Source organism: Dicentrarchus labrax, unplaced genomic scaffold (genome assembly GCF_905237075.1).
Source record: "Dicentrarchus labrax unplaced genomic scaffold, dlabrax2021, whole genome shotgun sequence".
NCBI classification, from domain to species: Eukaryota; Metazoa; Chordata; class Actinopteri; family Moronidae; genus Dicentrarchus; species Dicentrarchus labrax.
The window spans coordinates 10,337,600-10,359,690 of NW_026136715.1; the positions used below are offsets into that span (position 1 = coordinate 10,337,600).

The 22,091-nt window shown below is 39.4% G+C and overlaps 1 protein-coding gene across 1 annotated transcript; it reads right to left on the reverse strand.

Annotated features, from left to right (window-relative positions):
• Positions 1-265: 265 nt before the first annotated feature.
• On the reverse strand, positions 266-21,910 carry tnnc1a (troponin C type 1a (slow)). Its single transcript, XM_051425267.1, has 7 exons — positions 21,766-21,910; positions 4,333-5,329; positions 2,889-2,919; positions 2,550-2,696; positions 1,786-1,900; positions 1,119-1,255; positions 266-969 (listed from the first exon to the last, which is right to left on the reverse strand). The coding sequence occupies exons 2-7, from the start codon at positions 4,354-4,356 to the stop codon at positions 938-940; spliced, it is 486 nt and encodes a 161-aa protein (XP_051281227.1). The 5' UTR covers positions 4,357-5,329; positions 21,766-21,910; the 3' UTR covers positions 266-937.
• Between the last annotated feature and the right edge of the window lie 181 nt (positions 21,911-22,091).

Sequence of the window (22,091 nt, forward strand, 5' to 3'; positions counted from 1 at the left end):
AATAAGTGTAGTTTGTTTCTCAATAACAATAGCCGATTTAGTCTTCAGTAAGAAGCATGAATTATCAAGATACACTGATGCGACTCTGGTCTTACTCACTCTTTCCACAAGTAATTGTAAAAAACAACAAAACCACTGATCCAAGGACAGAATAACATGTCTTTTGGGCTCATCAAGCCAACACACCTCTCAAGAATATCAACTCTGTTCTTAACGGTAACAAAACTGAAATGAGACTATTTAAACAAAATTAAAAACTGACAACTTCTCTGACAAATGCATCTTGTTTATTACATGTGCACACATTCCAAGCAGACTTTTCATGTAGAAATATGCAGGCGTTCCAGGGGTATGAGGGGGCAATAAAAAGTCCTGAGGGTATCTTAAACGCACAGAAATGTATATAATGTGCACATCGGAACATATATAGTATACAGATAGATCCAGTACTTTTCTTTAAAAGTATGATTAGTTTGCCAGAGTCTGGTGTAAAACTCATGGATGACTCATGGATATGTTCTGCTTTGTGCACACATACATTTTCTGCCCAGCTAAACAATATCAGCCTCTCAGCAAAAAGGTTTGTAAACTGGCTGTGGCACTTCAGACATGAGATTTAGTCAGAAACAAACACAATGTTGATATTTCAAGCAGCCAAACTGGTATACTATTTGGGCCTCTATAGAAAATATTAATAATTTGGATACATTTACACAAATTCAGTATACATGGGCTCTAAAAGTAGTTACAAACTGTATTTACAACAATGCAAGAGATGGTAGAAAAATACAGAAACATTCCGCTACAGTATTCGACTGAATCTTGCAAAGTCGTTCCATTGTTTCTATCGTCCAAGTCAGCTTCCAATTTTCCACAGATGACCGTGGAGTCACAGAGAAATACACAAATAACACTCTGGATCTTCTCTTGTTCAGGGTTACTCCACTCCTTTCATGAACTCCAAGAACTCTGTAACATAAAGGAAGACATAGTTAGCAGTCAGCTACTGAGCACTAAACAAACTGCTATGAAACTGTATCGAGCAAATATCTTATTTGGCGTGTATTTTTAAGGAATGGGCGATGAATGATAGATCTTAAAACAATTGTGTTCCTCACCATCATAGTCAATTTTGCCGTCGTTGTTCTTGTCCCCGTCTTTCATGAGCTCCTCAATGTCATCTTCAGTAATTGTCTCTCCAGTAGATTCCAGCATAATTTTCAACTCATCCAGGTCAATGTAACCGTCTGCGTTCCTGCACAATCAAAGGAGTAAAGTATATCAATGCACATAGCAAACCTACGTTATATGCTTCACAGATGGTAGTGGAGGAGGTGGTGTGTTTGTGTGTGACACGGATCATATCCTTCACTTAAGTATTTGAAAATTATCGCTGTGAGAAAAAGTATGGCAAGTTTGTTCTTTGATGCTCAGACGAGGTGTCTGGCTTACATGGAGTGGGTGTTTGAAATATTCTGTGCTGTCAAAAAGAATTATGGAGCAAACTACATGCTGTACTCTGCGGAGATACTTGGCATTTTGTCAGTATACATAATTGCACGAGGGGAGCGTACTTTGCAGGAAGCACACTATGAAGAGCAATTTGATTACAAGTCTAGGATTTTCAGATAGCATCCCATTGTTGTAGATATTTTGTCAAGTCCATCATTACAATATCTTTTTCATCATAAGATTGTGCCAGTGAACGGCTCTCAGGGCATTCATTTTTTTTGCCATTTAATTCAATGGGACAAACAAGCAACAGGGTTTAAACATGAAACTCACTTGTCAAACATGCGAAACAGCTCTGCCAGTTCTTCCTCTGACTTTCCTTTGCTGTCATCCTTCATGCACCTCACCATCATGACCAGGAACTCATCGAAGTCCACTGTGCCACTCCCTGCACACATATAATGCACTTTATCATGTCCTTACACTCCACACTGGATAGACTTTTATATTATTCAACCGCCACCAGTGAACATGTTCTTCTTAAAGGTCCACTCTATTAGTATAATATATCAATATGAACAGAATTTAACCTGAAATGATTTATAATACACAGACACAAGATAATATCATCATGAACGTGATTCATGAAAGTCTAAATCTTTATTTACTGTATAATGTCAAATAAACCTGTAATTCATATGGCCAAACAATATGGATCGGACCTTTAAATGTCCCCCCATGTAGCCTTATTTATGATATATTTTATACTATTTGACTACATGACATATACATTGATGCTTTATCCAACAAATCCAAGATGCTATTTTTGTTTTATGTTTCATCATTACAACTCATGGAAAATTCAAGATGACTTGTGCATCATCTGATACGCATTTCCCTTTAATCCAGCCTGACACATCTTGTTGTATATAAGATCCTTGACCATCATTTGACATTAAGTTCAGAAGGTTTGAACTGCACTTGTCTGCAAAACACAAAGATGGACCTGCCAGCTGGTACGTGGAGACAAAGAGGTCAGCGACAATCAACCAATCATTTTGTTTCTTTTACTGTAGTGCAGCAGTGTTTCGATTTACCATCTTCATCCACCTCGTCAATCATCTCCTGCAGCTCCTCTGGTGTGGGGTTTTGGCCCAGCATCCTCATCACCTTCCCCAGCTCCTTGGTGCTGATGCAACCGTCCTCTGCATCTTGTACAAAGATGTCAAAGGCGGCCTTGAACTCTGCAACACCACAGGAACATAATGCTATAACTCCAACAAATGCTGTATGGACCTGGACAAAGTGAGCCACACCTTTGCAGCATCCCGCATAATGTGCAGATAATAATATAAGTAATTCATATTCGAAAGAAAAATTGATGACTTTTTGATGCATGCTTAAAGAGATTGATTATATGTGTAAAGTCTACATACCATTTTTCTGTTCATCTGTCAGCTGCTCCACCTGCAAAAAGTGAAAAGTTTAAATAATAAATGCTTTGATTTGCTGACTTTGAATTTTGGAAATTAATATATTTTGCACATTCTGAGTACTGTCTGTTTCAATGTGTATGGTACTCTTACATCATTGTAAATTTAGTACCAAAAAAGCTCCAAAAAGCTATATTTGCTCAAGAAGTGTTTCACTGGGTTTCAATGGGTTGATGTCTTGAATTATAGTTTGAATATAACAATGTAAGTGTGAAACGGGCCTCTGGAATAGATTATTTCTATCTGTTTAGATAACTTTTAGGTCAACAAGGGTAATATTTTGGTCCCACACACTGGGCCATCCTTGACAAAACACAGAATCTATATATCACATGTGAGAGCCCGTAAGAGGAAGAGTTAAAAATAAACAGACAGGAGGATCAGGAACCACAGATAAAGGACACAATACACAGTGCTTTAAATTAGCATAGCTGTGGATCTGGCCCAACAATGGAACAGTAATCCTGGAAAAGCTACCACGAATGAGAGAGGGAGACAGCTGCTTATGTAAGAGTTATCTACTGTCGTCCACTATAAATTAAACACACACACATGCAGACACACTCTCACACACACACACTCCTCTGGTGATGATATATGAAAAAATCCATCTAAACAAACACATGTAATGTACATTCCTGTGTGTTTTTACTGTCTCAGCTGCACTGCTCATTTGGGGTGTGAGTGGACGGGACAGCCGGCTGACCAACCACGAGTGGAGGTGGACAGACAGCCACACAGCTCTCGGGGCTCACAGATAATGCTGGAATTCAGTCGTGGGGGGTTTATCTAAACCTGAAGCCCTTCTCTGGCACCAGAGAACCGAGGGCGCAGAAACGTCTAAGCAACTGGCCAAAATTAGCCATGTGAAGTGGGACTGTACCATTTGAAGTCATGGATGAAGCAGCAGAGTGCGGACCAGGGACTTGTCCTGTCAGTGACCTCCTGAGTGGCTCCTATCAGCTCTGATAGGGCTGAAGTAGGAGAACATCTAGAGACGTATATGGTGTCAAGGCTCTTTTGACATCAGCTGGTGATGGAGGTAATGTGCTGTGCAAGCCGCATCAACAGGGATTTGTCAGGCATTCAAGTAATGTCAGATGAACAAACTGATGGGCGACTTTTTTATACAACAAAGTTCCAGAATATTCCCTATGACAGCCACTTGAATAGGATGGAATAAAATTATAGTCTTACACTGTAAATCAATGACCATATGTCACAAACTATAATAAGTGTTAGGGATTATGGTTTGTAATCCTAAACAACATCACTCTCATACCAGATTTAGTTCACACACAGATTTTTGGTTAGCATCCAACAAAATAATTTCATCAGAGGAAGCCAACTGCACTCTTTCAGCTGTATGGGTTGTGGGAGGACGTACCGCTGCCTTGTAGATGTCGTTCATGTTGGAGGCTCGTCTGCTGCCTGTCCTGACGGCGTCCTGGCACAGAGGAGGGAGGTACTGTCCAGCTCAGGGCAGCACACTGGCCTCATCACGGGACAGTTTTATAGCTGGACCCCGGCGCTGTCTGATCCCTCCCCAGGCGGACCAGCCTCCCCTCTGTTTGTGCCTCAGCGTGTGTCCACGAATGTGTGTTTGTGTATGTGTGTCATTTGCCAATCTGTCACAATCACCAGGCTCAGATAAAAATGCAACAGCTCTTAGGGGGCATACTTTGGAATGGAATGAAGTGAAGGGGTGGGGGGGTGTGGATGGTGAAGCCTAATCTCCAGGGAGGGGGCTATAGAGACACTCAACATTCCTCTAGACCTGGACCAGAGACGCAGATGGCTCAGGAGGTTGTGTGTATGTGTGTTTGTAGGGCGGGGGTGGTACAGGAGGTAAGAGAGTGGAGGCCAGGATGCAGACGCAGACTACAGCCAGCAGACCATGAAGGGAGGAGAGCTCTGTGGAGTCCGGTGTGGGTGGGGTATTACTGTGGTTCAAAGACCTGATCATATAGACAGGTATGTGCTTTTTTCATGGCAGACATATTGGCTTCCAGTAAGCTATGCTAGTGCACAACAGCGGGGCCCTGGACCTGGACCACCTAAATGGAATGCAGCCATTGTTAATGTTATTAGTTACACCTGTGCTTTTACTGCTATGACCTGTTAAAATGTCTGCCTTGAAAAATGATGCGGGCAAATCATCTGTTCCACAGCTGACAGTTCAGTTTTACTAGTCATATGTAAGTTAACACAGGGTCTATGGTACAATGAAATGTGTTGGGTGAGAAAAACGGGTAATAACAGCACCAGTCATATAAAGATTAAATAAGAATTTTAAATGGAATGAGATAAATGAATCTAACACTATATAAATATGAGAAATTAGGATTTGTGTGTCAACGTACAGGGCGTTCTCATGTTGTTATCTGTAGGAGAAGAGAAAAAAAGAAGTAAAATTAAAAGTCCCATTTATCGAAATGATGAAAAATCATATTCTCCCACTTACTTCCAGAGGTTTTGTGGTTTCCATCCAATACAATGGATTCTTTCCAGAATGTCCCTGACTGGATAATCCACAGGCATCACTATGAACAATTTTCACTGGACCTTTTTTCTACTGAAGAAGTAATCCCTTTTAAAACTGTTGACAGTGTGTTCTGTGGATTATCCATTCAGTATACCTGAATTTATCTGCATCACATGCACAATGATCTTGAAATCATACCCATTAGATTTAGCCTATGAAAAACACAGCTAAGGCAATTCCTACTCTACATGAGTCATGAAGATTTAAATTCTTCATGTGCAACACAGATTTAGTCAGCAGAGGGTGCTGTTCACTATGTATCGATTAAATTAAATTGTTGCGCAAGGCTGCCGCCGGATATCCAATTTATCAACAGTGGGGTAGGTGAGAAATCTGGGTCAAACAAACCAAACACTTGCAGACACATTTAAATTGAATTGTACACAGTGCAAGACTTTGCAGCATTTTTTTCATGTTCTTTTGAAACAAGGCCATCTCAATCACTTGACTGTGTGATTCACACGCACGTTCACACACGTGCTCTCACAAAAGCTCACACACACACACACACACATAAATGCACACACACATGGAGCATGCTGTGGCAGGCATTCTAAGTGACGAGTGATCATGCTGGTTTATAATGGGATGCTAATGGGGACTGGCACAGCTTACAAGCATCATACAGCCACTCAGAGAGAGACAGAGAGAGAGGGAGCTCACACTGAACAACATACATGTCCTTACTCTTACACAGATATAGACACAGATCTCCTGACAAAGACCTCACATCAGTGCACATCAGCCACATGCAAAGGTGACTGGTGACTCCATTTCTCCATGGAAATAGACAGGCAGTGAGGTGGGGAGGGGATGAGAGGGGGGGCCATGAGGCAAAATGAGATTTTGTGCTAGTTGTCCTTGTGTGTTTCCTCACTCATTCGTCAGAATTTCATAATCAAAACACACAGCGCTGCATTGTTCATTGCTGTTGGAATTCAGAATAGAAATGAATCGTCATCAGTGGCACCGACTCCATCAGCTGAATCCAAAGCATACTGATGAGTCTACATGGTCAGCCAGACAGATTCATTTGGAGAGCTGAGTGCAGTCTGATGGGTGCCAAGAGTGACGAGCAGTTCTGCAGGGGGCACTAGATTCTAATGTAAAGCTTTCTTGAGCGTGTACACACATGCACACACCCCCACACACATGCTGTAGAACCAAAGACTGGCACACACATCAAAGAAAGCATATGGAGTGCTGTTTCATTGGAGCTCTCCACCAATTTCCTCTTACAGAGGAAGGCTGACGAAAGAGCCAGCCATCTCCTCCACACAGCGCAATCAGACAGCGCATCTCAAATCCACAATTCACCGCACACCGCTTTTTGAGGGGTTGCCATAGAAACTCTGCTGGGTAGAAGCGGGCAGAAAATGAGAGGAGATGAGCGGGGCTATTTCCCCATCCACCTCCCTCTCTGCCTCCCTGCCACCACATTTTGTCCTCAGAGTGACTGTATTATTTTCTATTCTTTGCCTCTTCTACGCATACATGCGCACGTCAAAATTGCATACAGTTATGGGGGTCATAATTAGGGTTAACAATGGTTATATGCGCTCCAGAACCATTCATGCAATTTAACTAAATCCACAAGTCCAAATGATTACATTTAATGTTAAGGCTGAATACTGGAATACATTGTCTTCACTTCTTTTATATTTGCATCTTCCCAGGTTATGTGAAATGTTTTGAAGTTGCACAAGCATGCACATTGTGCTTGTGAATCCTACTTGACATAATAATAGCTATCTGACTGACTCGCTATTTGAAAAGCTGAATTTCCATCATCAACCAAAATCTTTTCCTGCAGAAAACATTATGGATTCCAAGTGTGCAATATGTCAAAATGCCCGAGGCATAACATCTCATGCTGGCAGTACTGAATCAGCTGGACTAGGTTTGTGAAGATCTACTACTATACACAGCATACATCATGTCAATTTAAATACTCGTGTGATACAATGATTGGGTTGACGTGCAGCTGAGCTTGAAGCATAGGTCCTACGCTCTCTCCTCCTCCTCCCCTCTGTGTCCTCACCTCCTTGATTGCTGAGGGGAGGAGGGGAGCCGAGCCTGTCAGCCTCTCTTTCTTTCTCTCTATTCTTTCCTCCCTTCCTCTCTCTATCCATTTCTTTCTCCCTGCCTCCTTTCATTGATGACCAACCTGTCAGCAGCTCCTGTTGTGGCAGGCTGTGAATGCTCTGCATGTGACTGAATGAAACACAGTGTCTTTCAACACGAAAGCATCTCTCCCTGTCCAGTGAGTGCTTTATTAGAGAAGCCCAATCTCTGATCAGTGACAATGTCTAACCCAAATTGAGAGATTTGTCTTCCGAGATGAGGGAGAGGGTAGTCTTCAGTTTGCTTCACTGCGTTCAGTGGTTCCTTTCTGAAACTCTTTGCGCTGAGGCACTTGGTGTAACGCAGTGTTCCTTACTTCAGAGCTCTAATGAGGCAGTGGCCACATTAGCTCCACTGCCGATAGAGCCACGCACTAACTCTCTGCCAGGGGGCAGCGTTTTCCAGTCCACTGGACTACCAAGTCGCCTATCACCCTTTCTACCCAAACCCAACCCCCCCTCTTCTCCTCCAACCTCTATAATAGTGTATGAGACACCCAGTAAAGAGTAAAGATTTCCTTTCAGATGTATGGCAGATGAAGTTCCCTTCAAGCAAGAGAGAAAATGTGTTTCTTCTATGTGGCAGCAAAAAGAGCAGTCAAGAGTCTGTCTTGAGATTCACCATTGAACAAGCTTTTCAGTGGCAATGTTGAAAAAAATAGTAGCCATCAAGTGAATTAAGAATAATCCTTCTAAAGTTTTTCTATTTTGGCTCAGTAATGAATAGTGTGCTAGTCACCGCATTTATGCATGTGAGTTTCTCTCCGTGAATAATGAAATGAGAATGTATGTTATTGGTGATCATTTACATAAACAGATACAAGTGTGTCAAAGCAGTAACGGCCAGTTCAGAGCGTCACTGCTCTACAGTTCTCAATGCTGTTACTTACAAAAATGTTTATACCCACAAATGCAGTATCACAGAATACAACAACATACAATGCAAGGAAAACATGCACTGTACAATGCCTTTCAGAAACATCAGTAAAGATAGAGAACTGTGCACTTAATGATTATTTTTGCTAGATTCAAATACTGCTTTACTTGTTAAAAAGGTGTTTAGAGTGGAGACAAAATTTGTATTAATATGTTTCAAATTATGGATGGAATAGAGTTGGAAAAATAGGGTGCACACAGCAACTGTGATATTTGTATGTGGCATATTCTACTATCCTGTGGCACCTAAAATATAACGTTGAAAAATTGGTTGTGAGGTATGGAACATGTTCACTAACTGAATACAATGACATGTATTTTTAAGCCCTTATAAATGTAGTCTATGACAAGAGTTGCCTGTCTTAGTAAAAATTCTCCCTGCGTACACACACACCCATTTTGGATTTGTCAGTGTCTCTGCCATCTCCTCTTCCCCTCAAATAGAAGCTCTCTGAAATGGAATCTGCAGGCCCTCAGGGCCAATGACAATATTTCTAAGTAAAAATGACATTCCTAAGTAAAATGAATAGCGTTATAACTTCAGCACTATTACATTTAAAAAGTTAGCTCTATTGAGAGGAAACGGGTCACAATTTTCGCTCTCGCAACTGTTATCATCCCACTTTTGCTTGTTGGCTTTCTGAGCAAAATCAAAGTTGTTGTGCCACATTTCTGCACCGAGATTCTGGAGAATGTTGTTTCATTACACAGTAATTAAAAAAAAGTGCATAAATAGCAACATTAATATTGTAAATGGTCAGTTACCATTAAATATAAAATAAATTGTGATCATACTCTTACTCATTACAAAGATAGATACTGTCTAACTTGCAATATATCATTCATTTGCAATTGTTTTAGTATTAGACCTTCATAAGGCGAAATCATCCTCATCAAAACTTGTGAAAATACTAAAATAAATGAAAATCATCACTGAATGGTGCATTTACATATGGCAGCCCCTGATGAAGAATGCATTGCAGAGGACCCTTTACAAATGTATTACCTAAATAGTTTTTATTTTTTTATCTTATTACCTGATATTGTCTTTCCTGCACTGCTTTTCTATACAACAATGAGCTCTGTGTTGACCTTTGTAAATTCACTCAGAGAGACTTGTGTGTTGGGCAAGGGGTATACATACTGCCTTCAGGATAGAGGTAAGAGAAGTACTGATACAACCTGCAACCATCAGTCTTCTTCTGAAGCTTTGTCAAAAATACAAAATTTTTCAGACATCCATCTGATGTTTCTATTGGGTATTTCCTCTTGCACCACCAGGAGGATGACATTTGTAGTTTTGAGTGAAATGCATCCCCACCTACTGCACTGCTGCAAACTTTGGTTCAGACATTCTTGTTTTCTATAAGATATTTGGTTTATGGCCAAATACCTGTAAAACGAATGACATTCCCATCAGCCTCAACTGCACATGTGTTTAGTGCTCATTACCAATTTTGGCATGTGAAACTGAGATGGTGAACATTATATGCTTTGCATCAATATGTGAGCTTTGTCATTGTGAGCATGTTAGCATGCTGACTTTAGCTTTTCACTCAAAGCATCGTTGTACCTCACAGAGCAGCTAATATGACTGTAGACTCTTGTTCTCATAAGCTAGGTGCTGTATTTCTGTCCTGGTATTTGCTATTGGCCAGAGCTCATCTGTACTCTGTGTGTTGCGTCCAAGAGAAAATGTTTTGAAATGGCTCTGTAACTGGGATACTGCCTGAGCCTTGAACAGACTGTCAGCATTAAAGCTGCACCAGGCAAGATTCTATGTCGCAATACACCAATATAATCAGCCTACACCATTAAATGTGAGGCAAAAGAGAAAAGTGTCCCATCGCAATCAAATTATCAGTTCTATTTTGGTTTTGACTATTCAGTCACCTTTGCCAGAAAAGGAAATCAAAACAAAGCTACCCTGTTTATGAGTTTAACACTCCACAATTCTGCCATTTGGGGCTACCAACATGCAAACCTGCCAACTAGTTCAGCCTTGGTAGCAAGTAGAGGCATGTCAGATTGTGAGATCTGCTACAACAGAAGACCTACATTTTCTCAATGCAAAGACTTAAAGTGATGACAAGTAATGGACTCCAGCAGAACCTTAACACATGTCTAACTTTATCAATTCATGCATTGCTTGTTTATTCTCAACAAAATTCCAACATCTACAGAAAAAAGACCCTCTGATTGCAACTTTGGGCAATTCCGGCTTTGCCCTCTGTGCGATGTGGGTCCAGAAGAACAGTTTTATTTGTTATACAATTCATGGAACTGTCTGGGGATGAATGCCCTCCAGAGGCTCATTCAAAAGATAAATTGGCCTGAAATTCATTGGTCCTGCAGACAGTCTGTGTCTCCCTTTGTCTGTCTCACTCTCTCTCCTACTTTTATGTGAAAGCACACCCACACAAACACTCACAAACACAAACTAACATACACGCACGCCCCTTAATGCCCTCGTGTTCTGTGTTATTCAGGGTTGCAGTACTAAGGCTAAAAGAGGAGGAAAAAAACACCTTTGCATCTGTCTGTGTGGCTGAAGTCCAGCCTAGAGCCTACTAGGCTTCAGTGAAGTGTGCTGTGATTTGACAAGGCCAGTGACAGGAGGCACTGTAAATATCCGGCTGTCATGTGACTCATTTTGTGGCCTCAAGGAACCAACGAAAGGTCAATGTTTCCTGATGCCATTGCCAACAACTAAATTAAGTGACTTCATCTCTTGCTCATGCATCTGTCCCATTTTAGGAGATGGATACATTGGAGGTGTTGCATCACTTTGCTCATACACTGCAATGACACAAAAACACAACACAACAAGCATCTATACATACATACATACACATATACACACATTGGGTTTGTTACACAAGCTCATCTGCCATCTCTAGATGTGGATATATGTATAGCAACACACCCACCATCAGGCAAATAGCACATACTCACAACCTCTGGGTTTGTCTTCATGCATGTCATGTCTGACAGTGACAGCAGCATATTAACACGTCTCCACTGCTTCTCTCATAAAACAAATTGTGATCTATGTTCTTTATCCCGACAGAGTGCAAAAGGTTAAATAGCATCATTTAGCTTAGTCACTAGGTACATACACAAAAGAGAATGTAGTCCAAATCAACCAAAAGGGCAGTTTTTGGTGCAACTGTCAATGTGTGTCGCTGTCCTAAAATGGCTTTGGGGTCATGCATTCATCTTGTATACGTATCCATTAGTAATAATGCATTTGTACTCATGTGCAAAAGCTCCAAAACATTCCTGCTGTAATGGAGACTACAAAGCTGTTATGCACATGGAGCGATGAAAAAAGAAATAACAATCCTGTGAAACTAAACATGTTGCTATTTACATGCAAAGAAGCACAGAACCTGAAGGATGTTCAAAAATAGATTAAGAACAGTCCAATATAAAGTAAACTGTTGGAAAGACAAACACAGCTATCGGAGCTATAACTAGTGGGTGTTTTTAAGCAAAGAGAAAATAAATCCTGACAAATGTCCAAAAACTCTGGGACTCCATAATGCCCCAGTGGAAAAAACCCTAATGGAATATCTATGTGCTAAAACACTCATCACACTGATTAATTGGGCAACTTTAAATAAATTTTCCAGTACACCACTGGTCTATGCCCCTAGAAAATCTGTTGCTCTCTGAATAAAATGTGGTTTACTTTGTACAGTTTACTGTACCATGGGGAGACATGGCAGGTCATGGAGGAAATAAGTTAGATAGAATTAGCAGTGGTAGGTGTAGAGGCTGAGGGATGATAACTCAAGCTAGTTTGGGATTTGTAATCAAAGTTTAAAGCACCCTATTATATTAAACTGACAATTAAGCAGCCAGCATCTTTGGTGAGAGACAGGCATTACACCAGAGGTACAATCATGCACCTTATAACTAAAAGAACACACACAATGTGAGTTAATCTTTTTTTGTACACAACAATTCATTATGCAGGCAATAATATTCATAGATATGTCTTTATTGATGTATCTCCTGAAAATAAGAATTGATGTGTTGTCATTACCTTAGAATGAGCCACTTTTATCTACAGGAAGAGTGGCTACTCTTCTCTCATGTTTATACTAAACACTGAACCTTTAATAATTATACATGAAGATCTAGTCATAGCCACTTATTCACTGCAAAAGATCATCCAAGGCCCTCACTGATTCAAAAAACAACAACCCACTATACAGAAATTTGGAAGAAATATGCCAGTTTATTTTAACATTGCCTGTGTAACAAAGTTCTAAATTTGTAGTAATGTAGTTCTTGCAGCCTTGTGATCATGGATGGATTATTGAATGAGCCTACAGGGCACAAGGCCCAGGGACCCAAGGGGTCAGGCAGCCTTTGAGGCAGAGCCTCATGTAGTGTAGTGTACATATATATCTTGTTGGAAAGTCAAGGAACTGAAAAGCAGGAATGTTGGATTACCTCACTATATACTCCTACACCAAAAATCTATTTGGCCTGGCTCTAACATGGTTATAGTCTTACTTATTCTAAAGAACACGGTTTGTTTTCCATAGTAGTACCACATTTAAAATGTCTAATGTGACATATGGAGTACCCTAGGGCCCTGTTCTTGGCCCTCTGCCTGTCTGTCTATATTTCACCTCTTGGCCAGATTATATGCAGTCATGAAATTAATTTCCACTGCTACACTGATATTCAGCTATATGTGGCTGTAATGTGGCTGTTGTGCTCATACAAAATGATTAAATTAGAGGTCTGCTTGTCTGCTGTAAAAAAAAAAACCTGGATGTCACATAATTTCCTGCTCCTTAATTCCAAACACTCTCAAGATGTAATATTTCTTAGCTGTCAAACGACAGCTAGTACTAAAAGGAGTCAAATGTTTTACCATATTACACCAATTTTATCTTTCTTTCATTGACTAACCATCCATGTTAGATCAGGTGCTTCTGATGACTTAAAAAATTACAAATGGGAACGCCCCTTCATATCTGTCTGATCTTCTTAAATCTTATAAATATTCCATCTCACATTCTCCTCTCTCAGAATCCAGGGTCCTGAAAGTCAGCAGGTTGTAAGGCATTTTCCTATCATTCCCCCTTCCTCTAGAATAACCTCCCTGCTAATATCAAACAGTCTAACAAACTTAAAACTCATATTTTCACCATAACTTTCAGTTAGTTGCTTATTTTTTGATTACTTCATGCCTTGTACCTGTTAACATTATTCTTCCAGCAGGACAGTATCAGTCTCAATGAATCTATTAAGTCTAGTATTTATAGTCCATGTTTGTCTTGCCCATGAGAACACTGTGAACTTTCTGAAAAACACAGCATTTCTCTCAGCCTGTTTATTTGTTGTCCCACAAGCACAGGAGCTGATGTCCAAGATGCATACCTCTCTCTCTCCCTCTCTCTTTAACTTTTCTCCCTCTCTATCACCCTATTTTCTCTTCCTTTTTCTGTAATTTTACTCAAGCTTCTCTGTGCTGAACCCTTGGCCGTCCCCTGTCTCTACCCTGGTTGTCGGTGCTTCTCTTTCCAAATGTTTTGGATCTGAATCTTCATCCTCCAGGAGATTCAGCCTCCCCTCTTGCATTTCTCTCTCTCTCTCTCTCCCTCTTTGTGTTTGTTGCCTTTCTCCTCTGTGTGAATGGTTTTGCTTCTTGTGTGTATATCCTTTACGCCTTAAGGGATGTCTCAAGCAGTTACCTTTGGAATTCTCCTTAAAAAAAGTATGTATTTTTTAAGCTTAATATTTATCTCTTTACACTGTAGACATGATGAAAATGTTTGTTTTATAAATGTGTGTGGAACCGCATGCTTCCTAACACTTCAAAGCTGAATAAATAAAATAAGAATGCACATTTCTTTGGCTGTCTCTGTTCAAGGGAAAGCTTGTCTTTGCATATGTTTTCTTGCACATGCAAAAAAGATGAATTTGCCCAAAACCTGTGATTTGAAAAATGTTTTAGTTGGCCAAACACGCCAGACCAGATGTTATTTTCTCCACTGAGACAGAATCAACACAGCATGTCTCAACAGCATATGAGATGGTCCAAAACCACCCTCATAAATGTTAAAATAGAGTTGATTGTTGCACTGCAAGATATGAATTTGTAAGAACAAATGATTCATGAATCATTTATCAAGGCCATAATTTTTTTATTCATTTCATAGTTCACAATTTGATGATGTGTTGCACAAATGACAATTTGTGGGGAAGGGACTAAACTTGCATAGAAAAGACAAACTATTTCTTTGCAAGTTTTTTTTTATGATAATAAAAATATTTCCCAACCATCCAAGCCTTTAATTTCTCTCAATGAAAGCAATGGGTTTATTATTTATTTATCCTGCAATGGGTCAGATGATGTGGATAAGTCCAAGAAAAAAAACTGTGTTTGGGAACATCTATCAGGTAATGCCAATTGAAAGTACATACACATTTTACATTTACATCTAAACCTACTGTCTTATCTGAAATTAGATCAAATTATCACAGGTACAGGGTTGAAACTGAAATCCAAATGAATTTGATTTTGCAAGTACTTTTTCTGCTTTTTTCACATCAGTGTCAGTTGAATCCCTGACCAAAAAAAAAGCAATTTGAAGGCTCCACTTTGGGCTGTGGTAACTTGTACTAACTTGTAATAGAAACAACAGTTTTTGACATTGCATAGAAAAGGCGATAGATTGTTTTATCAAAAAATAAAGAAAAAATAATGCAGTGGGTATGGTTTCTGAAATAACTACGACCATTTAAGCCTAACACCTAATTAAACACATGGTGGCACAGCACAACATGCAATGTGTGTCAGCTTTCGGACAAAAACTCACCCAGGCAGGTAATTCAGGTCCCAGCCATGCTTTTGGCATTTTTATGAAAAGATGCAAGATGACAGCAACAACCAAAATAAATGTGGGTGTGATGAATTTGCTTTCCTGGTTTATTTCAGAAGCCTTAAACATCTCAAGATGCTTGTAGCACAGGCTTCATTTTCACTTGCTTATGTTTAGGTTGTGTTTACCTGTGGGCTCCATTCTCTAGCTGATCCCAGCTTATCTCAGGCTATCAGTGTTAGCGCTGACCAGGCTGATTGAGCTAGTGATTATAACCATCTTTTTCATGTAATTAGCAATTACTGCAGCTCTTCTCCAAGATGTTGAGGGGGTTGAAGAAGTGGTTTGGGATGGATTAAAGCTGACGTCAATGGCAAATGCAAATTTGCTTCTCGAAGCTTTATGTAAAAGCTCTGAATTGGGAGCTTAGCTGGGGAATTTTGTCCACATGCTCTAACCCATTCTTGTCAGTGCTGGAAGGATTGCGTGGTCTCACTGATGGGTTGGACGACCAGCTCCCTCAGCTTTGAAGCTGATAAACCTTTTAAAACCATGACAAATATTCTCCTGCAATTTTGCCAGAGGAAAGGCAAAGAAATGAAATAGGTAGCGGGCGCAGGAATATGAAAATTTGCTCCATCCATCTCAAACTTCCCACCACACAGCCAAGTTTTTCTTTTAAAAAGGCAAAGTGCTTGCAAAGCTTTGAGTTTACACTACAGTGATTGTCTCTTCTGGAGCTGTCTCGCAGATCTTAAAGCACATTAACCCAATGGCTCTGCATCAATATGCCAGCCAATAATAGCCAATAATGTCACAGCATGAAGACGTGACGTGTAGTGGAACGGTGATCAGCCAGCATTTAACTGCACAACCTTCATGTCAGTGGCAGACATGGCTGGATGGCACAAGTTAGGCAGCAAGGGTGAAACATCCAGTCAGTTTCCATAGTGATGTGGTTGAATGGAGGGGATTAGCTGGGGCAGTGTGGTGAGAAAGGATTGCAGGCTTCTGTCAAAGCTTGCATTTAAAGAGCTCCATGTCGTGGCTCCTTCCTATTTGGTGATACTGATGATGGACCCTTCGTATCCCTCCACTCCCCACACTTTCCCTGGCACAGACCTGTTTTATGTGCACTGAAACGGCTATCTTCTTTTCTGCAGTGGTTTCTCAGGTGTACAATATCTGTTGAGCCACTTGTTCACAGTAACACAAGACCCTAGTGCAAACCCTGCTGCCACATCTAAACTAAAAACATTCCGAATTGCATTATACACCACTTTTCTGTAGTCCAACTTTCAATCTCCACCACTACAACATGCAGCTTTTTCAGTAAACACATCCAGATTATACTGTATGGATTAGTTTCCCTTTAAATCTCCAGAATAAGCACGAACATAACATTTTTGCTAGTTCATAGACAGTAAATTTAAGAATGTAATCCCTATCACTATGGCTTAATATTATGTCAAGCTAGTTTTGTGTGTAATCTCAGACTGAGTACATTTTCCCCTTCAAATAGCTGTCAGTAATACGATCATTAATCAAGCTCTCCCAAAATTATCAGCAATCTGATTATTGTGGCATATTCATTTGTAATCAAATTGCTTTAATCCTTTTATTTTTATTTTCCATCTATTACTCTGTAACCATGGCTGTATTGAGGACTAGGGAGTCTTACCAGGCAAAGAATTATGTGATCTGAGATGCAACTTTTAATTGCATGATGAGCAGTGTAACAAGAAGAAGCCAGACAATTAAATTCTTGATATAATTCCACTTATTATTGGATTCTGTACCATTGATACGCTGAGATTAACTTGGTCTTGCACTGAGGTTGAGATTCAAAATTATTCATCTTAAATACCTATATAAATTCAAGCAGGCAGATGTATAAAACAATTCAAAGTGAAGACCAAATAGCTTTTAAAATCCTTTTTTATATTGTTATCTATTATTCCTTTTGAAATACCCATCACAGTAACCATCCACATCTAAGAACAACCTTTAAATCCACACTTATCGAGAGTCATCACTGAGAGCACTTCGGTAGTTTTTTTTTTCAAATACAATTTGGAAAAAAATTTAATTTATTCTAGATAAGGAAATATAAAAAGAATATAGTATCAGAAAAAAGGGCTTGCAGTGCCAGTTCTCAGGTTCATGGCCAATGCTGAGGCTGAACACAGTGAAAATGGATTTTATTTGCAGGATTTCAGAGTTTTCCAACATGACTGAAGTGATGTGCAATTTATCAAACACTAGAAAATTATCATCCACTTTTCTACACCATTGAACTCATTTGATAAGTACAACTGAAAAACACATACTAACATCAGAATGATTTGGAAGGTGTCAGGTAGATGTATACTGCATGACTTATATAATATATATTCAGTATACACATTAATACAGAATTAAAACATTTTATGAAATAAAAAACATTAATAATCTATATTCTCTATGCATTTGGCTGTTAGGAAGAGAGAATCTAAACAAGTCTTACATTATACATATTTATCTAATTTACCATTAATTTATAGTAAAGATTCATGTTATTCAAGATACACCAGTACTTATTTTCATAACAGTAATTTCCTTCCTGTCATTTTGTTTATTTGAAGATTCAGCTCACAGTACACCACATATATATCTCTGTTCTGTGGTGCATTGTGGTGTACTGATGTTGTATGAACAGTTCATTTGACCAAATGAAAATATGTAAGGCATATTATGTAGGTGATGTTACCTGTAATTGATTAAATTTTTTTGTGTGTGTGTGTGTGTGTGTGGTACCCTATCTTCTCCAAAGTCTGTGCATATATTGTATTTATTTCAAAAATGTTACTAATTTTTACAGGTGATATTAAATCAAAGGTCAGTATCAGTCATATTTGAACTTAATATCTTCGTAATATCAGTGTAAAAAGAGGTGCTATATTTGTGTGTATTGTGTTTACACATATCCAAACATTATAAATCTAGACTATTTGTACGTGACAATGCTGTGTTTCAACACATCTTTCGAACAGTGCTGCATTTATTATTGTATCAGCCCTTGTTATTCAATTGTTTGCTCATTTTGAGAATCAATAATAACAGATTATCTCTGTAAATGAGTTTGTCAGCAATGGACCCAGTATGTCCAATTTGGCACATAACCTTTTTATTTTGATAATATTGTTTATAACAGTAATTTAAGCTAGAATACAACCAGATGCAAGGTTCTAGGATAATTCATTTCAAAGGCCCTATTAATCTTTGACATACATTTGTATATTGGCGTATATTTCTCCATAGCCTAGATGTGCTTTTTAACCCTCAGAAGCATAATCTGCACCATTAATGGACTTTTTGTAGAAGTTAATTAACCATTTTCAATGATAGCAGCACAGCAATCCCAGTAGAGAGCCATATAAGGAGGGAGAGACGGAGACCGATTATGCTGTTGCCTAGCAACACATGTACAAAATTTGAAGCGATTTAGTGCCCCCATACTGGTTATCATGGAGGTCATATGTTTACTAAATCCACACCGTGTGCTCGCTGTCACACAGGGCTGTCAACAGATCAACACAAGTACCTGTCCCCATCTTGCTTGGTGCACGCTGACATGTTGATGCCAAACATGTTAAACCTGCAACTAGGCTGAATGTCTCTAAAATCATGGCTGTCTGATTCCACGGATTTGTGGAAACGGCTCATTCTTTTGAATGAGTGGCAAATGCTACATCAGAATCCCAACAGAGGAAAAAGCAAGTCTTCTGCAGCTGCGTGATTTAACTTCTTTGCATAGTTGATCCCTTCAGGAAGGTAAAAATCAGAAAAGAAAAAAACAAAAACAAAGAGAGAAACAGAGCATGCTCCACAAATTTGGTAGATGATTCACTCACTATTCCTGAAATATCATTGGCCAGCCCACCTCACCGATTCCTGCATCCCACAATACTTCACTACGCATGTAAATAATATCTGGCAAAAGCTGTTTGTTATTAAAAAAAACTGTCCTCTCAGCTTATTTTGCCTGTTTGTAAATTGTGTGTGTGTGTGCACGCGTGTGTGAGAGAGAGAGTGAAACAGAAAAGGAGACATACAAAGAGACAGAGAGAGAGACGTAAGGAGGGAGAAAGAGAGAGGCGAGACAGAGCTGCTGAGGCACTCACTTCACAGCAATTTAGGTCATGCTAAACAAATGCTATACTAAAGAAGCACAGATAAATAAGGGCATCTAGCCTTGAAGTGATTTCAGTGTCTTTGGAGGCTGTACACAGTGAAGAGCACAATGTAGTGTAGTGTAGCTGCATACATGCAGGGAATATCTCCGGGGTCTCTGTGCAGCATGTGCAGGTGTGAGGTAAATTTCATCAATCATCCCTGGGAGGACAGACCAAATTATATTTATGCTTTATATAGAGATATTGAGTGAGCTGTTATTCAGTTATGTCTTACTTCCCTAGCGAAATACATGTACGCCAGTCTCTCTGTCAGACATAAGTGGTACACACACAGCGGTATTGTACTCTACACTCTCTCTTGCTTACAAGTCCAGAAAAATGTACAGCAGCAATCATGGTTAGAGGCTGATGAAAACAAAGAGCAGACAGCAACAAAAAAGGCTGCACTCACAGGCTTCTGATACTATAACTATTTGTGGGATCACCTAATAAGACATATTTTAAAAACCCTGTTGAAGGCTGCCTTACTGTCAAAACAAGGGGTTTTGTTTTATTATTGCTTATTTTTTTATTGCATTTTGCAGATTTTGCTTTAATGTATCACCTTTTCAGCATCCAGATTTATCCAGAGAATGGAACTAAAGCAATATTTTCATCATTGTTCAACATAATTATGTTCTTTATGCTTAGCATTACAAATAGTGACATGTTAAGATGCATTATATGTAAAACATCATATCACTGTAGATTGTTAGTTGTCACCAGACTGACTTGTGTGTTTACAAAAAAAATAAAATGGAATGTGTACACAATTTCAGCAGGAGAAAAACAAGTCTGCAATAATATGAATAAAATATGTGAATTGCTTATGATTAGCATACTAATGACTAATCATCATGCTAATCAGTTCATTTTGTGGCCTCAAATTGCAGACTGGTTTTTGAACAGAATTGAACAGAGATGACCCAGCAGTTAAAACAATCATTTCATAAAAAGTATAGACATCAAGGGAGAAAATGGAGGGCAGGCTCATACAGTGGACTACATTTTGTTACATTCTCATGTGTTTTAGTTTACTTCAGGTTGTATTTAAACATAAAACATTTCTTTAATATTTTATCAATCTCTATTTAATAATGGTTGCTTTTATTCTTATTAATAGATCCAAAGAATGGGGATTCAATTTCATCATTATGTCACTGTCTTTTCTAATTTAATTTCTCAACATATGTTGGTAATAATACATTATTTGAAGAAATATTTAATTTGATGCTGGTTCTGATGTGAATATAGTTGCATTTTAATACAATAACCATACCTATGTCCATAAAAAACTTAAAACACAAAACCAATAGGGAATCTTCAGTGTGCACCTTAGCTGCATCCCTCTAGAAATACCTCCCCAACATTACAATGATTTTACAGCCAATGGGCCAGTAAAGAGGGGGCAACCCAAGCCTCAATCTCAGTCACATACTCTAAAAGCCATTACAAGAAAGGACAAGTAATCCCAGCCTAATGGAGCACGTACAGCATTCACAAGGAGCCAAATGCAAGCTTCCGACTGAAATTAAGAGACTGGGGGTGTGCTGGTGAAAAGGGGCAGTGAGCTGAATCAAACCAAAGCTTGCGGGGTTAGGAGGTCAGCTGGCTGAGCGTATATGTCACCAGCCTTTTGGACATGCCTGTGTGCTCCATCAGCAGGTGTATAAATATGTGTCATGTTTCACACTCCATGTCCGCAGGGACAGCAAACCCAGATGGGATTTTAAATGCTGCATTTCATGTGGTATCATTTAGTAGGTTAGTTCACCCCTCATTGGTTTACCATCTGGTGCCCTCTCAGCCCGTGATGGGAACATTCACACTGGAGTCTAAATGCTCCTGATCTCCCTGCCAGAGCATTTCCAGAAGTTTACACTACTAGTCAGTGTGCACTCCCTCCACCACTGTGACATTAAAAAAAAAGTGCATCTACATGTGCACACAGCACAGTTTTGAAAACCAAATTACAAGCATGCAGGCAAACTCCAAAGCCTTCAGCTGTGGTTAGTAAAAGGACAGACAGGGAGAAGCCAACGTGACATCACTGTTCACGCAAGAAAAACAGCTGAGCTGAAGAAAAAACTTGTGCTAAACATTCAAGTAAATCAAACAAGTGGGCCCATTAAACACAGGCTGTTGATCACTTACCGTTGCACTTAAAATTGGCGAACTTCTCCTCAAAAGAAAATCTTTGATTCTTGTCTTTCACTTTCCGGATGGTTTCTTTAGAAAAAGTAGAAGATATAAAATCCGCGACTGGATCCACTCTTCGCTGATTTGCCACCCATGTGAACATTTCCCCCCCAGCCCCCGCGGTGTTTTTTTTTTTTCCTCCCCCTCAATCTTTAAACATATTTTTCTTTTCTTTCATTTTTCTTGTTTTTTGGTTTTGTTTTTTTTTTTTTAATTATGAGCTTATAGTCCACGAGTTTATTCATCGCATATGATCCCCTCATTTGTGGAAGACGTCGGGC